A 23,503-nucleotide genomic window follows, 5' to 3' on the forward strand; every position below is an offset into this window, starting at 1 on the left:
GCTCCAACCCCACTCTTTAGGCCCGGTCAGACCCCACCCCAGAGCTTAACCTCGCCCGCAGCCCTGGGGAAGGAAACTAGAATTTTTCCTCCAAGGTTGGATGAAGGAGTCAACCTTTCCGCCAGTGCCCTGAGGTCCTCTGGCCCTGAGGGCTGGTGCCCCGACCACTTCCGCTCCCGGCGGCCCTGACACCGGAAGCAGAAGTGCGCAGCGGCGGCGGATGGTGGCTGCAGTACGGGGCCGCACGGCGCGCTGCGGTGGGAGTGTCTCCGGCCGTTCTGCAGGTGCGGCCAGGCCCCTCGGGAGGGCGGGGAGGGCTCGGCGGGCGCGGGGAGAGGCCGGAGGGCCTAGGACGGCTGCCCGGGCCGAGGTGCTTCCTCCCCGCGGTAACGCCGGGGCCGGGATGGGAGCCCGCACAGCTCGGCTCTGCAGCCGGGCTCCCCCTTTTCGGTCTGTCGCTCTCAGGTACCCCTTGTTCGGGCCAACAGGACTGTCATCCGCCTGTTGAAGGGGAAGTCACGAAGTACAGCCCAGGTCCCGCAGCTAACAAGTGGTGACACCAGCCGGCCCCAGTACTCACCCGTCTTCCCCGATTTGTAGGCCTACCGTATCTCCCATATGCAGGATAACTGTTTATTAATAAATCACGTTTTATTTCATATTACGTTTCAGGTTATCTAGCTCTGCAAATGGAAATTTAGGTCTGAGTCTACATGTGCAAACTGGTTTGAGTGACTTGGCATGTGAATTTAAAAAATGGAATGTACCCTCTGTCGAGGGATGAATTAGTTGGTGACTGACAATTTGCACTTGCTTACCTTAGGACCTGTTAACTTAGCTTTCTTTTCCTTTTCCTTTCCTTTCCCCTCCCTCCCTCCCTCCCTTCTGACTTTTACTTTGTATCAGTTTTCTTAACTGTAAGGGGAGCATGTCCTAATAAAAACTATTTCTCACTTATGTCACAAGTCTTATTAACATCAAAGAAAAGTAAGACTATTCAGTTCTTTCCAAGTTGGCTCCAGCCTGTAAACCGCCGTAAGGCTTAAAAAGATGGGACTCCAGGAAAAAGAACATAAGCTTTGTTAGTACCGGGAATTGAAATTGAGTTGGCAGTAAATGGGATGTCTTTTTTTTTTTTTTTTTTTTCGGTACGCGGGCCTCTCACTGCTGTGGCCTCTCCCGCTGCAGGGCACAGGCTCCGGACGCGCAAGCTCAGCGGCCATGGCTCACGGGCCCAGCTGCTCTGCGGCATGTGGGATCTTCCCGGACCGGGGCACGAACCCGTGTCCCCTGCATCAGCAGGCGGACTCTCAACCACTGTGCCACCAGGGAAGCCCGGGATGTCTTTTTTAAATCATAGGGTTAAGACTCACTTCTAATGAGAAATGGAGAAAAAATTAATTCTGGAGGAAAATTAAGCATCAGATTTCAATTTGATGAGTGTGGTGTTTGTTTTTAGAGAGGATTCGTGTCCCACCTTGTCTTTTTAGAAAGAGTTAACGTTTCTTAAAGACAGCTGAAATCTAGTGTTGTGATTTTTGTTATATGAACAGGCATTTTAAGTCATTTTTATTTTTGACTTGTGGTGTTGTCTTATGTGTTTGTGTGTGTGTGTGTGCGTGTATGTGAGTGTGCATGTGGGCACATGGCCTCTTAGTCTAACTATATTGAATTATTCTTGAGGGGTGTTGATTGTTTGGCAATTTTCATCGGGGGTGCCCTCAATGAGCCAGGCCCTGTACAGGGGAAACAATGTGACTGAAATAGATTTAGTGCTTGCCCCTGTGGAGGTTTTGTTCTAGCTGGGAAGACAGATTTTAAATTAATAATGACAAGGGTGATGTAGAAACACAGAACAGGGGAACTTGAGGAGGAGATCAGCAAAAATATCTTAAATGGGACAAATGTTTGAAATTAAAAGATGAGTTTTATGTAACTAGACAGGGGTCAGGCTGTGGAGTCGGAGTGGGGAGGAGATTTGAAAGAACGGTGTATGCGTAATCCCTCAGGCAGTACAAAGCCTGGTGTATTCCAGGAGCTGAGAAAAGATAGGGAAAGCTAAAACACAGAAGACAAAGTACCGAATGGAAAAGCCGGGAGGAGAGGAGGGCAGGGCCCTGAAGGCCATGGTAAACTTTGGACCTTGTTCTAAGGCCAGTGGGAAGCCACTGAATCAGAGTTTTAAGTAGGGAGTAATATGATTTTGTTTGTGATTTAAACAAACCACCAACTCCTGGGTTGAGCATGGTGTTTAGGATGGACAAGAATGAATGCAAAGTCCACACATATAGCAGCTTGGGTTAGTTCAGGACTCAGACAATTGTGGAGTTGGAAAAGTTGGGGCTTGGTGGTGATCGTGGAATTGAAAAAGTTGGAATGTTTGCGATGCATAAGAGGTAGAACTGAGAGAATTTGGTGCTCGATGTATTCTCTCTACCACATGATATAGAGTAGGGCTTGGCAAACTGTGGCCTGTGGGCAAATCTGCCCCAGTGCTGGTTTCTATTAATAAGGTTTTATTGGAACACGTGTTTATGTGTTCCCTGTGGCTGTTTCTGTGCTATAACCACAGTTAAATAGTTGCCATACATGTGGCCCACAAATTTTAAGATATTTACTGTCTGGCCTTTTACAGAAAGTTTGCCAACCCCTAGTACGTAAAGTACTTAGTACTTATCAAGTGCGGTTCTGGTGGCAGGATTTGGAGTCCTGAAAAAAGTGGACACAGGTCTATACCTCGAGAGTTTACATCGTGGTTGGAGAGAGAGAGGCAAACTTACCTATACAAATACATATTAAAAAATCGCAACTTGATAAGGGCAGTGGAGGAAATGTAGAGGATGTTAGAGGTGTTTTGAGGGAGGATAAGAGGAGAAATGATCCTTGTATTAGGTGACTGGAGCCAGTAGAAATGGTCAGGGCCTGTGGTGTGAAAGGTGGCTCAGGGCCCAATATGTTCCTTATTGAGATAATTTCCGGGTAAGCATGTTTCGCTTGGCCACCCTGCTGGTCCACAGAAATGGAATTATCTGGGCCAAACCCCTGCTTGGTGTTCTGCTTCCACTCTCATTTCTTCTTTTACCTCTGTCTCTCTTATTGCAGGAAGGACACCTACTGAAACTTTAAACCCTGGCGCTGGTGTCATGGTGAGGGGGAAGGAGGTGGTTAGGATGGATGGGGGGGGAATAATTATGTACTCTGGGCCCTGTCTCCTCTCTGCCTGCCTCCCAACTGAGGAAGAAAGAAGAGGGAAGTGTGGAGCATCTTTAGCCCCGTCCCCAGGACCTGGCAACCTCTTTCAGTACATGACCTCCGGAGGGAACTGGTTTGGGTGGAGGGTTCCCAAAGCGACCCTGGGGTTCTGTGCCTAATTCCAGAGTCTGACTGCAGTGCGGGGCTCATTTAGAGCCGGCAGCAGCAGAGCTCCAGGGCCATCCCTGCCATCGCTCGTGAGACCTACCAAAAGCACATGGCTCTATACAGTAAAATTAAAATTGATTAAAATCCAACAAAATTAAAACCTCAGTTACTCAGTCACCCAAAGTACATTTCTCAAATGCTTAGTAGCCACACGTGCCAGTGGCTGCCTTTTTGGAAAGTGCAGACATAGAACATTCCCATTGAGCTTTACCAGTCAGTGCTGTTGTAGAGAATTCTGAGATTAAAAGGCCATCAAGTTTCTCAGATGCAATGAAAGTCCTATTTTAACAAGCATAAAAAATGACTAAATGCTTATCTATGTCTTGGGCGGCGGCCTAGGGACTTCATGAAAACTAAAAGATCAAACCCAAACTTTTGATGTCTTAAATAAGGAGTTTAGGAAAAGCTCTGTAAAGCTGAGAAGAACAGGCTCCGCCATCACTGGTTAGTGGAGTGACAGAGAGCCAAAGTTTATACTTTTGGATCTGTCCAAACGTTAAAAGAAAGTCAGTATTTTCTGCTGGGTCCCAGCAACTCCTCAGTTCTGCCCTTGTAGCACAAAAACTGCCATAGAGATAAACAAAGGGGTGTGGCTGTTTGCCAGTAAAACTTTATTCAGACAAACAGGAGGCAGGCCGGGTTTGCTAAGCCCTGCTTTGGAGAGAACACTCTCTGAATGTTCTTGCATTGGGTCTACCTTCCCCAGGGATAACCCCTCGTCCTGCAGAATGGTGAGGGTGGTCCTTGCTGAGCCGGAATATGTGTACTGTCTTAGGAATCAGTCACCTTGGAGGATGTGGCAGTGGGACTCATCCAGGAGTGGGCGTTGCTGGATGACGCTCGGAGGAATCTGTGCAGATACGCGCTGCTGGACAACTGCAGGACCCTGGCCCCCCAGGGTAAGGCTGGTGCTACTCCGGTCCTTCCTGTATGCAAATGCTTTTTAAGCGCCTGCCACGTGACCATAGTGATGTAGTGTGGGTTTCCAGTTCATGGGCTTCCACAGGATAACAGCTCCATGCATTGCTTTTACTTAATTCTCTCCATAGTCACTCGTGTGGGTCTCACTGACCTTGAGCTTGGGCTTTGGGACTTAGAGAACCTCAGTTCCATGGGGCAGAGAGGGAGCGTTTGTAGTTTGGGCCCTTGTGAAAGAACCTCACTGAGTTCATTAAAAACTGGATGTGATCACTTAGGTACCCCATGTATTTGCTCGGGGTCAGGAGCTGAGGTCCAGGTGGCGGGTGGGCAGGCAGGGGAAGCATTTATTTTCCTCTGCAAGCCCTCCCTTCTCTCAGCATGTATGTTTTTCTCCACCAGCAGGGACTCCATCCTGCAAAACCTGTCTGGTCTCCCAGGTGGGGCCAAGAGAAGAGCTGATGACAGCAGAACGAGGCATTCTCTGTGCCATGGGTGTGGGTGAGTACCAGGGGGCGTAGCACATTGTGACCCATCCAGACCGGGGTTTGAGGGTGGGTGCTGCCGGGAAGTGTCAGTCTGAGGGCATTTTGAAGGTTCTTTATTTTGAGGGGAAATAAGGTTGTTTGGGGTGAGTTCCTTTAGCTCTTCTTTTTTCACTTTTTAACTCTCTTACTTTTTGTTGGTTTCAGAAAAAGATCTGTTCCAATTTCTCTTTTTTTAAAAAAAAATTTGAGATACATACTGTAAAATTCACCCTTTTAAAGTGTACAATTCAGAGGTTTTTAGTATATTCACAGAGTTGTGCAACCATCACCATTATCTATTTCCAGAACATTTCTATCACCTCCAAAAGAAACCCTGTACTTATTAGCAGTCCCCCCCATCCCCCTTCCTGCAGCCCCCAGCAACCACTAACTCACTTTCTGTCTCTGTGGATTTGCCTGTTCTGGACATCTCATATAAATGGAATCATACGTCTGTGTCTGTCTTCTTTCACTCAGCATCATGTTTTTGAGGTTCTTCCATATAGTAGCATGAAATGCTTCATTCCTTTTTAAGGCTGAGGGATATTCCATTGTGTGGATGCACCACATTCTGTTCATCCATTCATCAGATAATGGCCATCTGTCTTGTTTCCACTTTTTGGTGATTGGGAGTAGTACTACTCTGAACATTCATGTATAAGAATTTATGTGGAGCAAACATCATTCTCAATGGTGAAAAACTGAAAGTATTTCCTCTAAGATCAGGAACAAGACAAGGATGTCCACTCTCACCACTATTATTCAACATGGTTTTGGAAGTCCTAGCCATGGCAATCAGAGAAGAAAAAGAAATAAAAGGAATACAAATTGGAAAAGAAGAAGTAAAACGGTCACTGTTTGCAGATGACATGATACTATACATAAAGAATCCTAAAGATGCCACCAGAAAACTACTAGAGCTAATCAATGAATGTGGTAAAGTTGCAGGATACAAAATTAATGCACAGAAATCTCTTGCATTCCTATACACTAATGATGAAAAATCTGAAAGAGAAATTAAGGAAACACTCCCATTTACCACTGCAACAAAAAGAATAAAATACCTAGGAATAAACCTACCTAGGGAGACAAAAGACCTGTATGTAGAAAACTATAAGACACTGATGAAAGAAATTAAAGATCATACCAACAGATGGAGAGATATACCATGTTCTTGGATTGGAAGAATCAATGTTGTGAAAATGACTATACTACCCAAAGCAATCTACAGACTCAATGCAATCCCTATCAAATTACCAATGACATTTTTTACAGAACTAGAACAAAAAATCTTAAAATTTATACGGAGACACAAAAGACCCCGAATAACCAAAGCAGTCATGAGGGAAAAAAATGGAGCTGGAGGAATCAAACTCCCTGACTTCAGACTATACTACAAAGCTATAGTAATCAGAACAATATGGTACTGGCACAAAACAGAAACATAGATCAATGGAACAATATAGAAAGCCCAGAGATAAACCCACAAACCTATGGTCAACTAATCTATGACAAAGGAGGCAAGGATATACAATGGAGAAAAGACAGTCTCTTCAATAAGTGGTGCTGGGAAAACTGGACAGCTACATGTAAAAGAATGAAATCAGAACACTCCCTAACACCATACACAAAAGTAAACTCAAAATGGATTCAAGACCTAAATGTAAGACCGGACACTATAAAACTCTTAGAGGAAAACAGGAAGAACACTCTTTGACATAAATCACAGCAAGATCTTTTTTGATCCACCTCCTAGAGTAATGGAAATAAAAACAAAAATAAACAAATGGGACCTAATGAAACTTCAAAGCTTTTACACAGCAAAGGAAACCATAAACAAGACAAAAAGACAACCCTCAGAATGGGAGAAAATATTTGCAAACAAATCAACAGACAAAGGATTAATCTCCAAAATATATAAACAGCTTATGCAGCTCAATGTTAAAGAAACAAAAAACCCAGTCCAAAAATGGGCAGAAGACCTAAATAGACATTTCTCCAAAGAAGACATACAGATGGTCAAGAAGCACATGAAAAGCTGTGCAACATCACTAATTATTAGAGAAATGAAAATCAAAACTACAATGAGGTATCACCTCACACCAGTTAGAATGGACATCATCAGAAAATCTACGAACAGCAAATGCTGGAGAGGGTGTGGAGAAAAGGGAACCCTCTTGCACTGTTGGTGGGAATGTAAATTGATACAGCCACTATGGAGAACAGTATGGAGGTTCCTTAAAGAACTAAAAATAGAATTACTGTATGATCCAGCAATCCCACTACTGGGCATATACCCAGAGAAAACCATAATTCAAAAAGGCACATGCACCCCAATGTTCATTGAAGCACTATTTACAATAGCCAGGTCATGGTAGCAACCTAAATGCCTGTCGACAGAAGAATGGATAAAGAAGATGTGGTACATATATACAATGGAATATTACTCAGCCATAAAAGGAATGAAATTCAGTCATTTGTTGAGATGTGGATGGATCTAGAGACTGTCATACAGAGTGAAGTAAGTCAGAAAGAGAAAAACAAATACCGTATATTAACTCATGTATGTGGAACCTCGAAAAATGGTACAGATGAACCGGTTTGCAGGGCAGAAGTTGAGACACAGATGTAGAGAGCAAACGTATGGACACCAAGGGGGGAAAGCCACGGAGGGGTGGTGGTGGTGGTGTACTGAATTGGGCGATTGGGATTGACATGTATACCCTGATGTGTATAAAATTGGTGACTAATAAGAACCTGCTGTATGAAAAAATAAAATAAAGTTCAAAAATTAAAAAAAAAACGAATTTATGTGGATATGTTTTCATTTCTCTTGAGTATATACTTAGGTGTGGAATTGCTGGGTCATTTTTTAAACTTTTTGAAGAACCGCCAAACTGCTTTCTAGAATAGTCACACTATTTTACCTTCCAACCAGCGGTGCATGAGGGTTCCAATTTCTCCATATCATACAAACAATTATTGTCCAATTCCTCTTTAAACCAAACATTTCTTTGTGTGTTCCTTTTCTAATTGCTTCTTACTTGTTTGCCTGATAACACTGTCTGATAACGTCACTTTCAATCTCCACGGATTCCTTTGCTGGGAAAAAAGTCTCTCATATCCACCTCATTCCCATCACTACCCAATTCCTACTCTTAGAGCCTCACTTTCTCACTGATAGCTTCTTCCATTTCAGTACTGACCCAAGTTTAGGGTCAATATTAAAAAAAAAAATACATGTTGTGTGTGTCAATATCATGCCACTACTTCTTTCTGAAAGAAGGTAATTTTTTTTTTCCAATTCATTTTAGACTGGGAATCTCAACTTAAACCCAAAGAGTCTACGCCTCTGCAGGATATTTTGGAGGAAAATTCATCCCATGATTTGCAAATGGTAAGATTCACGGGTGATGATTCTTTACTCCCTCTCATAGAAGAAGTTGAGGAATACGTGAGTTGGACACACACACCAGCGCCAGGCAGATATTTGAGCCAGGGCTTTTCCTCAAGGACATGAAGTGTCTGGAGGGAGCATCCATGACCCATGAATTTGGGCAAATCCCACCTATCACTTAAGATTCTTTCTTCTTAGAAAGTTCCCCTGAGTAAACATTTCCATCAGTGAGAGTCAGACATTGATTGTATGCAGTGTGATTTACTCTTCAACAGTGATCAGAAACACGCTGTCTGTTAGAGATGCCCCATGTAAGTTCAGGATGTGAGAAAGCCTAGTGGTGGAACCTGCCACATCCTGGAAGAACTCGACCTGTCTGAACAAGGCGCACCTTTGAAAATGCTGAAAACGTGCCCCTGACAAGGAGCATCCCTGGGTGACCTTTTTGTCATCATCCACCGCTCATCAGGAGCAAACTCCTCCTGGAGAGAAGCCACCTGCTGATTTAACCGTGGTGAGAAAGGCTCCTGGAGGAATTATAACTTGGATCTGAACAAGAGGACCTGCAGGAGAGGGCCACTCTGATTGTAAAGAATGTGGGAAAGTTGTCAGGGGTCCCACACCCCTAGGGAGACAAGTTGAGACCCCACACTGGAAGGAAGCCCTTGTCAAAGAGTGGAAAATCATTCAGAACCAGCTTGCACAGTATGGTGCGTGAGAAAATGCAGAGTCCTGCCATCCCCCCTTTGACCCTGAATTCCTGCCTTCCTAAACTACCGAGCCTCCAAGTTTGAGTTCCCATTCTTGGGGTTTTGAAGGTTAGGGTTAGGGCTAAGATTTGGATAGAGGGACATACAGAGCCCATCTTCACCCCCAGGCCCAGAGCCAATGAGGTATCTAGCTTCCCTTCCTCTCCACCTCTATCACGGATGGTGTCAGCCTCAGAGTGTCAGAGACACTGGCACAGTGCATGGGGTGGTGAGGCCGGGGTAGTAGAGACCCCTTTTCCATTCCTGTGCCCTGAGCACGCGGAGCCTCAACCCTGCACAGCCTCGTGAGGAGTGGGCTGCCAGGCAGCTGAAACTCTCGCCCCTGCATGGCTGGCATCAGACCCCAGGCCAGCCGAGCCCTCTCCTTAGTGCCCAGATCCTCCTTGTCCTTGGTTTACACTCTTGTTTTGGAAGAGAACGTCCTCCACTAGCTGCTTGGGAAAGGGCGCTGGCTTTTGAGACCTTAGGATCTGCAAATGTCTTACTGGAGCTGCTGGATCCCAGGGGCCTCATCTGCTGTTGTTGTTGCAGTAACCCCATTATAGAGTGTTCTGTGCGCCATTATAGAGCTCTCGATTGATGCCTGTTGAATGAAGGAGTGAACAGATGGGTGCTGGTAAAGACGGCTCCAGGCCCCTACCGGCACCATGCCTCAATCAGCAGATGGACTGTGTGAGGGCGGGAGTACGGGCCATGAGGGACGGGTGTCCTCTGTGGTTTCTGTGGGCTCTTTCCTCTCAGTATGGGGTTCCAGCACTTTCCACAGAACTTCACTGCCAGCTCAGTAGTGAGTACTGAGTGTGGGAGAGGAGGGGCTTCTGCTGTATCTGGAAACACAGGCAGTCACAGAATGTTGTGAGTGGGCATAAGTGATCCACTTCCTTCTATATAGAGGAATCGCCCTACAGTTCCTTCTGTGTAGAGGAATCAAGCAGCTCACCCCTGAATATGCCCCTGAGTGGTCCAGCATATGTGAGGTCGGGAGTCCAATCCAGGCCTGTCTCTAGAGACCGCCGTCTTAGCCACCAGGGTCTTCTGCTTGAGGATCGCACATCCTGATACTTGGTCGATGTGGCTGAACCTTTGGTTATCCCTTCTAGGCCATGTGGGTGTCACTGAGCCTTGTCGCAATCACTGGGGCCCCTTATGGCAGCTCTGAGGTCACGTGTGAATAAGTGCTGGTGGCCAGGGACAGACCAAGGCCCTGTAGGCCCAAAGAAGGGCATCTCCAGGCTCAGCCTTCCTACTGTCCCAGGGCCACCCACGCCACCTCTCCTGCACAACACCCAGCTCCTCAAGGCTGTGGTTTCACCTCTTCTGTTTTCTGCTGGATCCACAGTGCCTGTACTAGCAGTGCTCAATAAGTACGTGTTGAGCAAATAGGCGGAACTCCTAAAAACCTTCAAGGAGAGTGATCTGTGTCAGAATTATTCTGATGAAAACATGTGTCTCAAAATGGTACCCCCGGGATTTCAATTTACGGAGGTGACTGAGTGATGACATGGAGAGGCCAGTGACAGTGACTTAACATTTCTTGAGAGGAGGGGGCTGGCCACGCCACACAGGGCTACACGAGGAAGCACCAGCATCAGTCAGGAGGCTGACAGGAGTGAGGGGAGACTCTAGGCCAGAGCCTTCATTGGTTTTCTGTAGGAAAGGCGAGGCAGGGCAGGGTAAACATCTTAGGATTGGTGAGTTTGAGTAATAATTCTGGGGGATCTTGAGGCGCAGGGGCTGTCCCCAGTTGTCTGGTACCTGGCCTTGGTGATTTAGGGCAGGGGGAATGTTGGCTTGGTGCGTGAGAACTAGATAAAGGAGGTGGTTCGGAGTACGAGCTGTGGATCACAGGGGAGATGTAAACAGCTGTGGCCATCAGTTTGGCCCTGTGATTGACGGATGCCAGGGGCATCCTCAAATGTGGAATCTAAGAAAACAGAATGAAGTTCATATTCAGAGCCAAGGGCTCCCAGCCTTTCTATAGCAACCTTTCTAGTAAAATATCTTGTAGCGCCTCCAAGGGCTTGTGGCCTGACCTCCAGACAGGGCCTCTCCAGAACCAGAAAGGGGTCAGGTCTGTCTCCAAGTCTCTGGCATGATCAGTCCTCGTTGGTGGCAGGGACCCACAGTGCAATAGGGGGAGTCACGAGGTCTGAAACTACCAGGCCCACGCTCCCCAAATTCTGATGGCACGAGCCCCAAACTTAGGGTCTCTGAGGGTGAGAACAGCCTCCATACCGCCTCTGTCCTGCTCAGCACCCTCCATGCCTTTTCCCAGGGGCTGGGGCTGGACCTGAGGATGCAGATCAAGCCCATGATGGGAGAGAGGGGGACACCTCTGACTCCAGGGGACCGGTCAGCTCTCCAGGAGTCACCTTGGTCTTCTGAGGACACAGTAAGCCTGGGAAGTGGTTTGCTGGGAGGGCCCCAGCCCCATCCAGGAAAGCCTAGGGTTCAGGAGTTTTGTTAGGTGGGGAGGCAGGAGGGAGGGATGAATCTAGGGCCAACTGCCAACTGTTGGGGGAATTGGGAACATGCTGGAGGCCCAGGCTTACCTCCTGGTAGGAACTGCTGGACATGCCGTGGCATTTCTGCGTTGAATGTAAATATCCCTAGTGTGATGTCAGGCCCAGAGCAGTCCTAGGGGAGGGGCTAGCACCTAGGGTTCAGGCCCTGCCTCTCTTCGTCCAGTCCTTCCACCCTCATTCCCACCCTGTCCATGGCCAGGAAACCTACAGGAATGAGTGGGTCCAAGGGCTGTGTGAAGAGTGTCCAGGCCGGTAACCAAGCACTTGGCTCAGGGCCTTGTGTTTTGGTACTGAGGTGGACAGAGTTACCGAGAAGGACACTTTAAGGTGTGCTATGAGCCCCGCGCTGAGGAGGAGGGGCCTCCTCTCACCTGTCCCTGCCCATCACCTGCCCTGAGGGACCTGCCACATATACTTCCCATCCACCACCAAGTCCTACAAACTTTTCCTCCAAAATATAAACCTACCTCTGACTGCTCCTTCTGTTCCTGGTGCCACCACCCTGCCCAGAGCCACCGTTATTTCTCCTGGACCCCCGGGAACTGCTCCTGACAGGCTCCTGCTGCCACTGGGCATCACCCTGGACACCGAGGCCAGAGGCATCCCTTAGAAATGCAAGTCAGTTCAAGTACCCTTCCCAAGGGAGTGGCTGGCGGTAGAGGAGAGTTCAGGTCCTTTCTCCCACAGCAGGGCTTCCCCTCCGGAATAGTTTACTAATGTCCCCTCATTTGCAGGGATCCACCTCTGCATCCTCCCTCTACCCCTCAATCTGCTGGCCATCCACTGCCCCTCTCTGCTCCAGCATTTCCCCCACTACCAGAGGCTGCTCAGAGGAGGCCTCCCTTACCCAGGCCCCCTCTCTCTATCCCATCTTGGAGTTGAAATTCCACGACAGTGGCTAACTTTATACTGAAGAATTGTAAACCTGGACAAGGGAACAGGGCCTGTCCCTGTATGTTCAGTGTGTTTCCCCAAAGCAGGGCCAGTCATGCCAATTCAGTCTGGGTGAGCAGGTGTGAGTGGATCCCACCGACTGTGTGACTAATATGTTCCTGTCACTCTGTCCAGGGGCTGAAGGTGGCTGTGCAGATTCAGAGGGTGGCCACGCCGGAGCCTGCGCTGCGCCTCCTCAACCTGTTGGGGGCTGGGGATTCTGGTGAGTGAGAGCTGGGTGGAATTGACAGCCAGAGGGCCCCGCTTTGCTGCGTTGTGTCTGGGAACTTGCATCCGCCGCCTTTTCCTCTGACTGCAGTCGTTGCCACAGGGAGAGAATGTATGAAGCAATCTCTCATTATTTACATACGCAAGGGGAAAGGCACTTTCTAGGGATTGTGGGCTGGGATTCTTTTTTTGTTTTTTTTGGTCTCAGATCTTTCTGTTATGGAAGAGCAGTCCCCACTCAACTATGGCAAAGGCCAGACCTCTTTTGGGGCACGGTTAACTTCTCCACTGCGCAAGCATGTCGATGCTGAAGGTTACAGTTGAATTTACTATAAGTGGCACATGTTTGAACTGAGCTTTTAAAAAATGAGGCTAAAAAAAAAAAAAAAAAAAAAAAAATGAGGCTAAAAGCCACATCTCCTGAGAAGTGGGGGAAAAAATTAATTCTGGAGGACAAATAACATTGTAGCTTGTACTGCAAGGCGTTTGTTTCCTTCCATCTTAATTTATTGTAAGAATAATAAATTTTGATTATTAATCATATCATCCGGTCTTGCATTTGGAATCTGTATTATGCCACTGACAGGAAGTAACGCTTAGATTTGGGTTATATGTTGTTGTTCTATATATTTTTGGTACGCCTTCTGGGCCAGGCTCTGCCATAATGTACTCGTTTTATTTATTTATTTTTTAAATTTTTATTAGCGTATAGTTGATTTACAATGTTGTGTTACTTTTTGCTGTACAGAAAAGTGAATCAGTTACATATATCCATATATCCACTTTTTTTTAGATTCTTTTCCCTTTTAGGTCATTACAGAGTATTGAATAGAGTTCCCTGTGCTATACAGTAGGTCCTTATTAGTTATCTGTTTTATATATAGTAGTGTGTATATGTCAATCCCAGTCTCCCAATTTATCCCTCCTCCCCTTTCCCTCCTGGTAACCATAAGATTGTTTTCTACATCTGTGACTCTATTTCTGTTTTGTCAATAACTTCATTTGTACCGTCTTTTTAGATTCCACATATAAGTGATATCATATGATATTTGTCCTTCTCTGTCTGACTTATTTCACTCAGTATGACAATCCCTAGGTCCATCCATGTTGCTGCAAATGGCATTATTTCATTCTTTTTTATGGCCGAGTAATATTCCATTGTATACGTGTACCACATCTTCTTTATCCGTTCCTCTGTTGATGGATATTTAGATTGCTTCCATGTCCTGGCTATTGTAAATAGTGCTGCAGTGAACATTGGGGTGCATGTATCTTTTCAAATTATAGTTTTCTTCGGGTATATGCCCAGGAGCAGGATTGCAGGATCATATGGTAGCTCTATTTTTAGCTTTTTAAGGAACCTCCGTACTGTTCTCCATAGCGGCTGTACCAATTTACATTCTCACCAGCAGTGTACGAGGGTTCCCTTTTCTCCACACCCTTTCCAGCGTTTATCGTTTGTAGACATTTTAATGATGGCCATTCTGACCTGTGTGAAGTGATACCTCATTGTAGTTTTGATTTACATTTCTCTAATAATTAGTGATGTTGAGCATCTTTTCATGTGCTTTTTGGCCATCTGTGCCATAAAGTACTGTTGAAGTACTTGGTGTGCTCTGTGCTTTTGAAGTACTCTGGAAGGTACTCTTGAAGTACTCACCGCTGTCATCCTGTGGTGAGATGGGCACTGGGAAACAATTGCAGACCAAACCCTGAGGCCCTCCCCCATGGAGTTCACAGTCTGGCTTGGTGGTCAGATTTTTCAATGGAGACTGGAATGCAGTGGAAGCATGTAACAGGAGGGCTTTATCTTGGGGGGCAGGGAGGAGCTCTGGGAAATTTAAGTTTAGACCAAGTTTCTGAACTGCAGCACTGCTGATACAGGGGCTGGATCTCTGTGGTGGGGGCCGTCCTGCATGTTGTAGGATGTTTAGCAGCATCCCTGGCCACCACTCCCTAGCTGGCAGTACCACCTCCCCCTGTATTAGTTTGCTAGGGCTCCCATAACAAAGTACCACAGGCTGGGTGGCTTAAACAACAGAACTTTGTTTTCTCACAGTTTTGGAGGACAGAGGTCCAAGATCAAGAGGGCCGTGATCTGTTCTTTGGCTTGTTGATGTCCATCTTCTTCCTGCATTTTCCCTCTGTATGTGTCCGTGTCCAAATTTCCACCAATTACATTGGATTAGGACCCATCCTACTGACCTCATTTTAATTTAATGACCTCTGAAAAGACCCTATGTCCAAATACAGTTATAGTCGGAGATTCTAGGGGTTAGGACTTCAACATATGAATCTTTGGAGGGACATAGTTCAGCCCATAACACCCTAGTCATGACGACCAAAGACATCTTCAGGTGCTCTGGATTGTCCCCCTCTAATGCATATGTTGATGCTGTAACCTCCCATGTGGCTGTATCGGAGACAGGCCCTTTAAGGAGGTTGTTAGGGTTAAATGAGGTCTTAAGGGTGGAGCCCTGATCCCATAGAATTGGTGTCCTTATAAGAACAGGAAGAGAAAAAGCAGAGTTCTCCACCATGTGAGGACACAGTGAGAAGGCAGATGTCTGCTAGCCAGGAAGAGCATTCTCACCAGAGCCGGACCATGCTGGCACCCTGGTCGCAGACTTCCAGCCTCCAGAACTGTGAGAAAATAAGTTTCTGTTGTTTAAGCCACCCAGTCTGTGGTATTTCGTTACAGCTGCCCGAGCTAAGATACTAGACACTGCCACCTGACCTCTGGGGACAGGGGTGGCTTAAGACCGTAATAATTACTGTATCGTTTAAGTGTTGGTCTGTTTGGAGGTTTGGGGAGAGGAGTTCAGGCCTAGGAATGGCATCTGTAAAATCCACTGGGCACCGGGGAAGAAGAGCCTGGCCTTTCAGCACCTGGGAGGAGGATGGGCCTCGGGAGGGTATGAGTGGTGGGTGGAGGCAGTTAGGAAAAGGATGGTGGTGGCCTAGACTTGGGGGTGAGTGTGGAGTAGGTGTGTCAGGGGTCCCTAAGACCACTCCCAGGTTTGACGATTTGCTAGGAGGACTCAGGACTTAGCTTACAGTTGTACTCATGGCTATGATTTATTCCATTGAAGGGATGCAAAGCAAAGTCAGCAAAGGGAAAAGCCTCATGGGGTGAAGTCTGGAGGAATTCAGGCACAAGTTTCTGGAGTCCTCTCCCAAGGGAGTCGCATGGGACACGCTTAATTCCCCCAGCGACAAGCTGTGACAACACGTGTGCAGTATTATCTACAGGGAAGTCCATTAGAGACTCAGAGCCCAGGGTTTTCCCTGGGGGCTGGTCATGTAGGCACCCTCTGCCCAGCACATACCTAAATTCCAGACTTCCAGAAGGAAAACAGGCATTCAGCATAAACCACACTGTTTGTACAAACAGTTTAAGCAGAGAGTGAGCCCCTCTTATCAGTTAGGGTGGTGGGAACCCTCTCGAAATCCAAGTTCCCAGAGGCCAGCTAAGGGTCAACCTTGCTGGCAGGCCTTGCTGAGGAGAGCAGTCAGGCCTGCTGTGTTAACTCTTGTCTGCACACCAGGTAAGCTAGGAACCATGTAAGATGTACACAGGAGGTCGAGTTGAGATGTTTGGTGAGTCATGTGTGCATTCGTTTACCAGACATTCCAGGGCTTTTTTTTTTTTTTACATCTTTATTGCAGTATAATTGCTTTACAATGGTGTGTTAGTTTCTGCTTTACAACAAAATGAATCAGTTATACATATACATATGTTCCCATATCTCTTCCCTCTTGCGTCTCCCTCCCTCCCACCCTCGCTATCCCACCCCTCCAGGCACCGATCTGATCTCCGTGTGCTACGCGACTGCTTCCCACTAGCTATCTACCTTACGTTTGGTAGTGTATATATGTCCATGCCACTCTTGCTTTGTCACAGCTTACCCTTCCCCCTCCCCAGGGCATTTTTATATGCCAAGCACGGTTGGGGGGTGAGGGTGTAGCAAAAGGAAAAGGACCCCAGGCTTGTTCTTCCGAAGCTGCCAGTCCATTGGGGGAGATGGAAGATAATCACCTAAGGAAGCAAAAAAAAAAAAAAAAAGTAGCTGGTTATAGATAGGTAAGGGCTGTGAAGAAAGGAGAGGGTCTTTTTAGAGAAAAGAAGGGTATTGGGGAGGAGAGACTCTCCAAAGGAGTGACATTTAAGTGGGTCCAAATGAGAAGGTATGATATAGGCATTCCCCATAGCAGGGACAGGGTGGGAGGAAGGGGAATGGGGTGGGTGGAGGTGGGGAGGTGGGTGTAGAAATGTCATCACTGATTTTTTTTTTTTTGACTGATCGTTGGGGTCAGAGGGGGAGGGATTGCTCATCTGAGATCAGGGACACTGGAAGAAGGACAGGCTTTGAGAAGAAGGTGATAAGTGTATTTGTTGTTTTTTTTTTTTTGGATGGAGTGGGTGAAACAACAGAAATTTCTATCTCAGTTAGAGGTCAGAAGTCTGAAATCAAGGTGTCGGCAAGGCCATGCTTCCTGTGAAACCTGTAGGGAAATAATCTTTCTTGCCTCTTCCTAGCTTCTGGTGGTTGCTGTAAGCCTCAGTATTCCTTGGCTTGTGGATGCATCGTTCCCATCTCTGCCTGCCTTGCCACGTGGCTTTCTCCCCTCATTCGGTATCTCTTCTCCTCTTACAAGGACACCATTTGTATTGGATTAAGGGCCCTCTACTCCACCATAACTTTATCTTAACATCTGCAAAAACCCTATTTCCAAGCAAGGTCATATTCTGAGGTGCTGGGGGTTAGGACTTGTTATTTTTTGGGGGGACACAGTTCAACTCATAATGTCTGCTCTCTGGACCCCCCAAATTCATATCCTCCTTACATGCAAAATACAGTCACATGATCCCAACATCCCCAAAGTTTTTACCCATTCCAGCATCAACTCTGTCTAAAATCTCATCTAGATATTGACCCAGAATATCCCAGATCTTGTCATCTAAATAATCTAAATCAGGTATGGTGAGACTGGGGGTGTGATCCATCCTGGGGGCGTAATTCCTCTCCATTTGTAAATTGGTAGAACCAGAAAACAGGTTCTCTGCTTCCAAAATACAATGATGGGGCAGGCATTGGATAGACATTCCCATTCCCAAAGGGAGAGGAAACAAGGGTCCCGGGTCTCACGTACGTTTGAAACCCAGCAGGGCAAGTTCAAAGCCTGAGAATGATCCTCTGTGGCTTGAATCTCTGTCCTCCGCCTCCTGGGGCAACAGCTCACCCCATATAGCTCATTTTGGGTGTTTCATTCGTATTCCCCCAGGTAGATGAGTGGAGATATCGGAGCCAATGGTTGTGTATATGGGTCTGGAGTGCAGATGTGAGAGTCAGCCTGGAGATTTGGGCCTTGTCAGGTAGTTGGGAATTGACGCCCAGAGCCGGGGACGGTGCCTTCCGAGGCAGAGACTACAAGGTGAGAAGAGGAAGGTGTGCACCTTGGGGACACCAGCAAGTGATGGAGGAGGAGCCTATACAGGAAACCGGGAGGGAGGCTGCGGGGTAGGGGTGGGCACTGAAGCCCAGGGGGGTGGGTTTTAAGATGGAGGGATTGGATGACTGAACATGTCAACTAGATCCCCACTCTGGATGGAAGTCACAGGTCATCCTAGTGAGGTGCTGGTCCTTGGAATGGTGATGTTGGGAAGTGAGTAGGAGGTGAGGAAATGGATACAGAGATTGCCCACGATGGGGAACAGAGAGATAGAACAGTAGCTAGAGGGAAGTGTGGAGTATTACAGCTTGAATTGTGACCACCCCCAAAAAAGCTATATTGAAGTCCTAACCCTCAGTACCTGTGAATGTGACCTTATTTGGAAATAGGGTCTTTGTAGATGCCATCAAGTTAAGATGAGGTCATGATGGTGGGCCCTAATCTAATATGAATGGTGCCCTCGTAAGAAGGGGAAAATGCCATGTGAAGACAGGAACACACGGGGGGAGGGCAGCCATGTGATGACAGAGGCAGAGATTGGAGGGACACGCAGTTACAAGCCCAGGATTGACCTTCACCACCAGAAGCCAAGAAGAGGCAAGGAAGGACTCTACCCAGAGTCTCAGAGAGAGTGTGACCCTGCCCACACCTTGATTTTGGGCTTCTGGCCTCCAGAACTCTGAGAGAATACATTTCTGTTGCTTTAAGCCACCCAGTTGTGGTACTTTTTTACAGCAGCCCCAGGAAACTAATGACATGGGGGTCAGGGATTGGATGTGATTCAGGTTTAATTACCAAGGGGAAAGGTCCCATCGAGAGGGGAGGTGAGGGTGCAGGGAGACAAGGGTTGGCTGGGGAATCACTTGCTCCTCTGTAACAGGCCAGAGTGAGGAGGCCTGGTGCGGATGAGGGATGTTATTGATTTGAAGGCAGGAAAGGAAGGATGCTTCCTTCTCAGGCACACTCACAGGGAGGTGGTGGTTTCTCTGTCCCCTACTTGTGGTAAGTCCTGGGGTGCTATCGGCCCTGCAGAGTTGGGGCAGAGGAAGGGGCCCAGCAGCTAAGGCAGGACAGCTGACCCAGGGCTGAATCAAGGGGGAGAAAGGGGTGCCCCAGAAACTTCAGAGTCTGTTGGTGAATTGAGACTGTGGCTCCAGAGATTTGGAACAGAGGAAGCGTGTGTGTGTGTGTGCATGCGTGTGTGCATGCATGTGTGTCTGTGTGTATGTCTGTATATTTCTCTGTGTTTGTGCTTGTCAGTGTGGGTATGCGCATACTGTGTATGCGTGGTGTGGATGTAAACATTTGTGTGAGTGTACGCATGCGTGTGTACTGGTGTGTGTGAGCGTACGTGTGTGCCCAAGCAGCTGGGAGTGTGTGCAAGCATATGTGCGTGCATCTCTCTGTGTACATTACATATGTGTGTCCCTGGGAGTGTGTGCATATGTGTGTGCACATGCGGTCATTCACAGGGTGGGCAGCCCTTGGCCCTGCAAGTGGGGTCACTGGGCCAGGCCCAGACCCTAACGGCTCCCCTCTTCTCCTCCAGCAGTGCCTGCTCAGGACCCCACCTGGCTCCGGGAGGAGAGCACAGAGGAAGAAGCCGTGGCTCCTGGGACACTGAACACTTGTCTGCAGGTAAGTAACAAATACTTGTTCTTCTTGCTTTGCCTCCTTGTCCCCTTCCCCTGTCTGGGAGTTTCTTGACCCCAGAGGACTGGTCTCCAGGCTTCCAGGCACTGGGCCTCTAGTGGTGGGTGGGCAGTGACCCCACTCCCTCATTCAGGCCTTCCCCCGGTTATCAAGGGCCATGTTCAGCTGAATGTCAGGAGGGAAAGCAGGGCGAGGACGTGGGCTGTCCTTGTCTTATAGTCATCATGGTCTCCCAAGAGCAAACAGTTGTCATTTACCAAACATTTTTCTCTTGCCTGTAACGCGATCAGGTCTGCTGGACCCTGGGGCTAGAGGGGAAGGACTTCCCAGCTAGTTGTTAATAACTAAGTCCTGTCATGAAGTTTAGGTCCTTTTCTGCCACCCCTTGGGATGCTGTCATTTAGGGAGGGAAGAGTAGATGGAGAAGAGTTCTAGTTCTGAGGCCTGAGCAGAGAGACCTCAGAACTGTGTCTGAACATCTTCTACAGGTAAGTGTCCCTTTCCCAGGCCTGCAAGCCCCACACTGTCCTCTTGAGTATTGGTCGGGGTGGCCCCTGGCTGAGCAGGGACGGGTGTGCGTTTTAGGAACCAGTCACCTTTGCGGATGTGGCCGTGCTGTTCACACCGGAAGAATGGCTGTTTCTAGACTCTGCTCAGAGAAGCCTGTACAGAGACGTGATGCTGGAGAACTATAGGAACCTGACCTCTGTGGGTAAGGCTGGCCTCGCTGCTTCATCCACACACTTGCGCAGCTACTATGGTTTCCCGGAACTGTGCTGGTTTCGGAAATCGAGAGGTGAAGAGACAGGAAGGTCCTGCCTTCATTGTGCTTATAGTCTAGTGGTTTCTTCTTGGAAATGAAGATCTGTCCATTGTTTCTGGTCTTCTCAAGTTTGTCCCTGAGCCAGGCACCGGGTTTTGGGGACTGGAGAGTCCCACTGTCCTTTGGGACCCAGTGAGGGAGCTTGTACTTTGGTTCCTTAGTGAAAGAGCTCAGCGGTGCCATCAGAATATAGGTGTGTCCATTTTGCTATTCCTATCTCCAGTGACCCTAAAGACTTCAGAATATCGGCTCCCGTTGCATGGCAGGCACAGTTGCTCATACCCTGCATCTTTTCCCATGAGCAGGAGATCAACTCTGCAAAGCCAGTACATTTTCCCATTTGGAGCAAAGAGAAGAGCTGTGTGTCACTGAGAGAGGGATCTTCCCAGGAACCCACTTAGGTGAGCACCAGGCAGATTAGGGGTGCTCAGTGCCCTTGATGGGGAAGGCTGTTGGGTTGAGCTCCCTCAGTAAATTCCACTTTCTTTCCTCTTTCTCTTCCCTTTTTATCTCTAATGCTTTACTTTGGCTTCATAGAAAGATTTATCCTACCTCCTTTTCACATTTAGCACGTCCATGTGTATATTTCATCCAGTTCCTCCCCACTGTATGTTCTTACTAATACTTCCTCTCAACATCAGTCCCAATCTTCATAGAATCCCTTCTTAGTAAATTATCTACTATTTCCATTCCTTGTTCCTATGATTACGTGACTCCTCACGTAGCCAAACACCTTAAAATTTTCCTTTACCCTCTGATACATTCCTCTTATTCATAGTTTCTTCCCATATTTAGGATCAGTATTAAAAAAAAATCTGCACATGCCTAGCTTTTTTTGTCATCTTGATCCCACAGTTTCCTTCTCTGTGCGCTTAATATTTCTTCCCCTTAATTCATTCCAGAACCTCAACTTCAACCACAAGACTCAATTCCTAACCAAGATATTTTTGCAGAGATTTCATCCATTGGCACAAAAAGGGTAAGGCATAAAGGGGTTATTCTTGTTCCTCTACAGTAGGAAATGTCTGGGATTGCTGTAGGTTAGAAACACAAGAAACCCAGAGAGAGATTCAAGGCAAGTGATACTCACCTAGGAGAAAGCAGTTTCTTGGGAGAGAGTCTGTGAATGTCATGAATTGGGGGAAAACTCTAAATGTAGATCAAGTTGTGGCTTTACAGAGTTCCCAAAGCTAACCATTTTCGTAAATTTGACACAGATGTAGAGCATTTAAAACTTAATTTAGCCTTACATAATACAGAAAAAGTCTACATCTAAGAAGTCCCATGCAAGTAATGAAAATGATAGCTCTTTGTGGCAGAGTATCTGCTTGAAGGAACTCAGGGTAGAAATGGTATAGATACGCTAAAATGGTAAAATCTTCAGCTATAGGAATGTCTCTTTCCTACACTCAGTTCACTTGGGGGAGAATATCTGTGAATGCAATAAAGCCTCTGGTCTTCCCATTTTCCTCAATTGACAGGAGCGACCTCAGACTGGAGAAAAACTCTATAAATGCAATGTACTAGGGAAACCTATTAACAGCATCAAACCACTTTTTCAGTACCAGAGAATTCCTGCAGGAGGGAACCCCTGTGAATGCCGAGAGAGTGGAAAACCCTTCTTCCAGACTGCTCACCTAATCGTGTCTGAGAAAATCCATAGCGGGGATAAAACCTATGCATGTAACAAATGTGAAAAATCGTTCAGATACAGCTCCGATCTCATCAGGCACGAGAAGACTCACACTGCGGAGAAGTGCTTCGAGTGTCAGGAGTGCAGGCAGGCCTTCAAGTATTCCTCAAATCTGCGGCGGCACATGAGAACTCACACTGGAGAGAAACCCTTCGAGTGCAGTCAGTGTGGGAAAACCTTCACGAGGAACTTTAACCTGATCTTGCACCAGAGAAACCACACGGGCGAGAAGCCCTACGAATGTAAGGACTGTGGGAAAGCTTTCAACCAGCCGTCCTCTCTGAGGAGCCACGTGAGAACTCACACCGGAGAGAAGCCTTTTGAATGTGGCCAGTGCGGGAAAGCCTTCAGGGAACACTCATCACTGAAGACACACCTGCGGACCCACACCAGAGAGAAACCGTACGAATGTAACCAGTGTGGGAAGCCCTTCCGGACGAGCACTCACCTGAACGTACATAAGAGGATCCACACAGGGGAGAAGCTTTATGAGTGCGCCACCTGCGGGCAGGTCTTGAGTCGTCTCTCGACCCTTAAGAGTCACATGCGGACCCACACGGGAGAGAAGCCCTACGCGTGTCAGGAGTGTGGGCGAGCCTTCAGTGAGCCCTCATCCCTCAGGAAACACTTGAGGACCCACACCGGCAAGAAGCCCTACGCGTGTCAGGAGTGTGGGCGAGCCTTCGGCCAGTCTTCACACCTTATCGTACATGTGAGAACCCACACTGCAGGGAGACCCTACGAATGTAATCAGTGTGAGAAAGCCTTCAGGCACAGCTCTTCACTTACCGTGCATAAAAGGACTCATGCCAGGAGAGAAAACGTCAGGACTGGCGGCCTGCCTTTATCAGTGTCTCTTGCATACGGTGGGCCCCATGCTGATTAACTTCCAATTTGTAAAAACATAAACATCCAAGGCTGTGATCATCTCTCATAGTACTCGTTAAGCGACATCCCATGTTTTGATGTATAATATTTTCATTTCAGTTTAATTCTCCATATTGTCTTAGTTTCTTTTACCACTTTTTCTTTGACACACGAGTTAAATGGAATTAGGTTTTTAAATAAAAGTACATGGGTATATTTTTATAGAGGCATAATTGTAGTGAAATTCATAAATCTTAAGTGTACAGTTGGATGAGTTTGACAGATGTATACTCGT

General features: G+C 47.2%; 1 protein-coding gene across 11 annotated transcripts; it reads left to right on the plus strand.

The window, feature by feature from the left end:
- The first annotated feature begins 24 nt into the window (after positions 1–24).
- On the plus strand, positions 25–23,424 carry ZNF333 (zinc finger protein 333). 11 transcript variants are annotated; one of them, XM_073803214.1, is made up of 12 exons: positions 30–284; positions 3,103–3,146; positions 4,196–4,319; positions 4,741–4,839; positions 8,180–8,262; positions 11,308–11,424; positions 12,626–12,713; positions 19,725–19,810; positions 20,411–20,537; positions 20,954–21,049; positions 21,551–21,627; positions 22,130–23,424. In XM_073803214.1, the coding sequence occupies exons 1-12, from the start codon at positions 221–223 to the stop codon at positions 23,225–23,227; spliced, it is 2,103 nt and encodes a 700-aa protein (XP_073659315.1). In that variant the 5' UTR covers positions 30–220; the 3' UTR covers positions 23,228–23,424. The 11 variants fall into 11 exon arrangements, with proteins under 11 accessions (XP_073659317.1, XP_073659318.1, XP_073659315.1 ...); XM_033854215.2 differs by having other exon boundaries at positions 31–284; positions 19,722–19,810; XM_004323299.4 differs by having other exon boundaries at positions 31–284; positions 4,744–4,839; positions 19,722–19,810.
- Positions 23,425–23,503: the final 79 nt, after the last annotated feature.

Source organism: Tursiops truncatus, chromosome 3, assembly GCF_011762595.2.
Source record: "Tursiops truncatus isolate mTurTru1 chromosome 3, mTurTru1.mat.Y, whole genome shotgun sequence".
Lineage (NCBI taxonomy): Eukaryota > Metazoa > Chordata > Mammalia > Artiodactyla > Delphinidae > Tursiops > Tursiops truncatus.

What these genes read in the sequence shown, in the direction of transcription:
- ZNF333 (XM_033854215.2), top strand. Translation starts at nt 221, where the DNA reads ATGGTGGCTGCAGTACGGGGCCGCACGGCGCGCTGCGGTGGGAGTGTC. An exon ending in CAGGACCCTGGCCCCCCAGG is followed by an intron (nt 4,320 to 4,740) that starts GTAAGGCTGGTG and finishes TTTCTCCACCAG; the next exon opens with CAGGGACTCCATCCTGCAAA. An exon ending in TCTCTGTGCCATGGGTGTGG is followed by an intron (nt 4,840 to 8,179) that starts GTGAGTACCAGG and finishes AATTCATTTTAG; the next exon opens with ACTGGGAATCTCAACTTAAA.